The sequence below is a fragment of the Malus sylvestris genome, chromosome 10, assembly GCF_916048215.2.
Source record: "Malus sylvestris chromosome 10, drMalSylv7.2, whole genome shotgun sequence".
Classification (NCBI taxonomy): domain Eukaryota; kingdom Viridiplantae; phylum Streptophyta; class Magnoliopsida; order Rosales; family Rosaceae; genus Malus; species Malus sylvestris.
In genome coordinates, this window is record NC_062269.1 from 32,567,002 (window position 1) to 32,569,963 (window position 2,962).

A 2,962-nucleotide genomic window follows, 5' to 3' on the forward strand; every position below is an offset into this window, starting at 1 on the left:
CATGAAATTTCACTATCACAGATCTGATGATCTGGATCATGACCGTTGGAGCGTGCCACTTCAGGGGACAAACATGAAATTTCACTATCATAGATCTGATGATCTGGAATAATCCTAGCCGTTACAAAAGCTCGCGATCTCGTGAATACCCGTCATAAGGTAGGGGTACTTCCGGAAATCTACTTTTAAATTATTCCAAATTTGACCGTTATAACACTCGAAACCCTCGCGACCGTTTCAAAATCCCACTCACCACTCACCCCAGAAATTCCCACTCCCTTTCTCTGACACAAAAATCCATGGCCGACGAGAGCACAAACAAATCGATCATGGAGCCGAAGTTCTCTCACCCACTTCACCAAATCTCTCAGTCTCCGAGCCACAAGCTTCTCCTGAAGCAATGGCTGAAAGAAGAAGAGCTAATCCTCAACAGGGTCTCTCTCAAGGAGTCCCAAATCGACTCGGTTCGAAAGGAGATCACGATGCTCTTCGTCTTCTTCTTCCTCTTCCACTCCACGGCTCTCACCCTTCTCTTCAGTTCATCGTCTCGGGACCCGAACGGGTCCGCGTGCCGCAGGTCCTGGATCCCATCGCTCTGCTCTCTCTGCTTCTCGCTGGGGATCATTTGGGCGATAAGGTATAAAAGCGACACGGAGGGGCACCTGGAGAAGTTGTTGGAGAGAGAAAAGGAGGATAAGAACCTGCTGGGAAAGTGCATTGAGGAGCTGAAGAAGAAGGGGTTGGAGTTCGATTTGTTGAAGGAGGTCGACGCGCTGAGGAGGGCCAAGAGTTTGAGAGTCGAAGCGAAGGCCGTGAGGAAGTGGAATGCGAGGGATTTTGTGACTCTGTTTTTCTTCACTGTGTCTTGCTTTGTGATCATTGTCACCAGAGTTATTTTGTGTAACTAGGAAGGTCGAAATCGGGTTGGATTTCGGGGATTAGATTGGTTAATTATTGGGTTTTGCATAAGTGGTGGGGGAAGAAATTGGTTGCAGAATGTTTTGTTCTGCTATTTGTAATTCGGGGAATTTACGTTGGCATAGTTATGAAACAAATCTGGATGACTGCTTATATTAGCCTTAAAATGTTTTTTTTTTTTTTTGACTATTAGATTTGATCTCATTTGATTATAACCGTTATATTATAAGTAAAAAACAAAAAAAAAAAAAGGTTTGAAATATGATTGTTTGATGGGTCTAGAATAATTTAAGCCAAACTTAAATCCTAAGAGAATCTAGCCCAGAGATATATTTTCTCCCCATGACCCATGGTTGGAGATAGTTTGAGGGGGTTTTAAAGCTTATATTTTAAGCTTTATCCCGTCGGTTGGAGATAGTGTAAGAAGAAGAAAAATTGAGATAGCAGATGCATGGGGAGTAAGAAAGAAACTAAAATATTAAACAGTGAGCCAACAATGGCCACGAGGTACTCAAGCAGTCTAGAATGTCTCTATTTCGCCGATTTCTGTAATTCTCTGTTCGATAACTTTAACTACCGGAATAAGAAGAATGGTGGAGATTGCAACTTCTGCACTAACTTGTTTGGTAAGGAGTTAAACAAAGGAATTAAACACTAGTGTGTGAGTAATTCATTGATTTCGAAACTGAAATCCTTGCACTTAATCTTACAAATTTGAAATTTCATATATAGAAAATCAATTTGTTTTACCAATCTACAAATACGAAAATCACATATGGAAATAAGCTATATATATATATATATATATATATATATATTGCGACGTTTAGTCACGAAACCACCCCTGCGGTTGCATTTCTTTAATTTTCCACATACGCGTGATCCACTGGTAGTACCTGGGTTCAAGCTTCTGTTCTTTCCAAAGTTTGGCAAAGTCTGAAAATTAGTTGACCTGCGAAATCTGAAGAAAGATCGGAGAACAAGACGTCTTTCTCTTCTTTCAGCCTAGTAGAGAACTCATTGTTCTTGGCACTCAAGTTTCTGCTAGCAAAAATATGACTTCTCAACTCCTAACCATCAGAAAAGCCGAGGATCCCTTATGCCAACTGCCAAACTTCTACTTTCCAAAGCACAGCTTCTAGACTGAAACGAAGGTGCATCCACGTTTTACGAGTTCACACATCAGTTGCTAGATACAGGGAACGGTTAGTTGCCAATGGATTTCTCAAGAAGCTGGATTAGACTACTATGAGACCTTTAGTCTTGTGGTTAAACCAACCACAGTGAGATTGGTTTTAGCATTGGCTGCTCACATAGCTGGAAACTAAGCAATTAGATGTAAAAAAATGCATTCTTACATGAGTTACTTGAAGAGAAAGTTTATATGGCTCAGCCCCAAGGGTTCAGTCATAGTTCTCACCCAAATTATGTTTGAAAGTTGGAGGGTTCTTTATCTGGTTTAAAAGTTAAAACAGGCTCCTAGAGCCTGAAACGACAAGGTCACCAAGTTTATGCTTCAATTAGGATTTAAGTCCTCTTATGAAGAACTTTCTTTGTTTGTCAAGTATGATGGTAAGTCTATCATTGTCTTACTATTATATGTTGATGATATTATCCTCACTGATGATAGTGGTGGTGCAATTCAAGATTTCTCAATTGGCAAGGGAATTTTGATTTGAAAGACTTGGGTATTTTGCAATTTTCCTTGGACTTCAAATTATTATCAGTCACAAGGGTTATGAAGTATGTCAAGGATTTACTGAACAAAGCCAACATGTTGGATTGTAAACCTTGTCTTACTTCTTATCATCCTAATCGGAGTCGACAGCCGGCACTCCATGATCACGTCGAATCCTTATGAAAATGAATCCAGAACAAAATCGCGCTAAAGCTAGGGCGTCACCCGTAAGTGGCGCGCTGTGTGGCCCGAGCACAGTGATAAGTGAGCAAGGGTCGCTGTATCTCCATCGGCACCCGGATGCAGTGTTAAATGAGCAAGGGGGCCATAGAAACTTCTTTTCGAACGACTCCACTCAAAGTTGTT

The 2,962-nt window shown here is 41.0% G+C and overlaps 1 protein-coding gene across 1 annotated transcript; it reads left to right on the top strand.

Annotated features, from left to right (window-relative positions):
• The first annotated feature begins 221 nt into the window (after nucleotides 1-221).
• LOC126586297 (uncharacterized) lies at nucleotides 222-1,076 on the top strand. The gene has a single exon (XM_050251107.1). It carries the CDS (start codon nucleotides 300-302, stop codon nucleotides 906-908), a length of 609 nt encoding a protein of 202 aa, XP_050107064.1. The 5' UTR covers nucleotides 222-299; the 3' UTR covers nucleotides 909-1,076.
• The last annotated feature ends 1,886 nt before the right edge of the window (nucleotides 1,077-2,962 follow it).

What these genes read in the sequence shown, in the direction of transcription:
- LOC126586297 (XM_050251107.1), top strand. Translation starts at nt 300, where the DNA reads ATGGCCGACGAGAGCACAAACAAATCGATCATGGAGCCGAAGTTCTCT.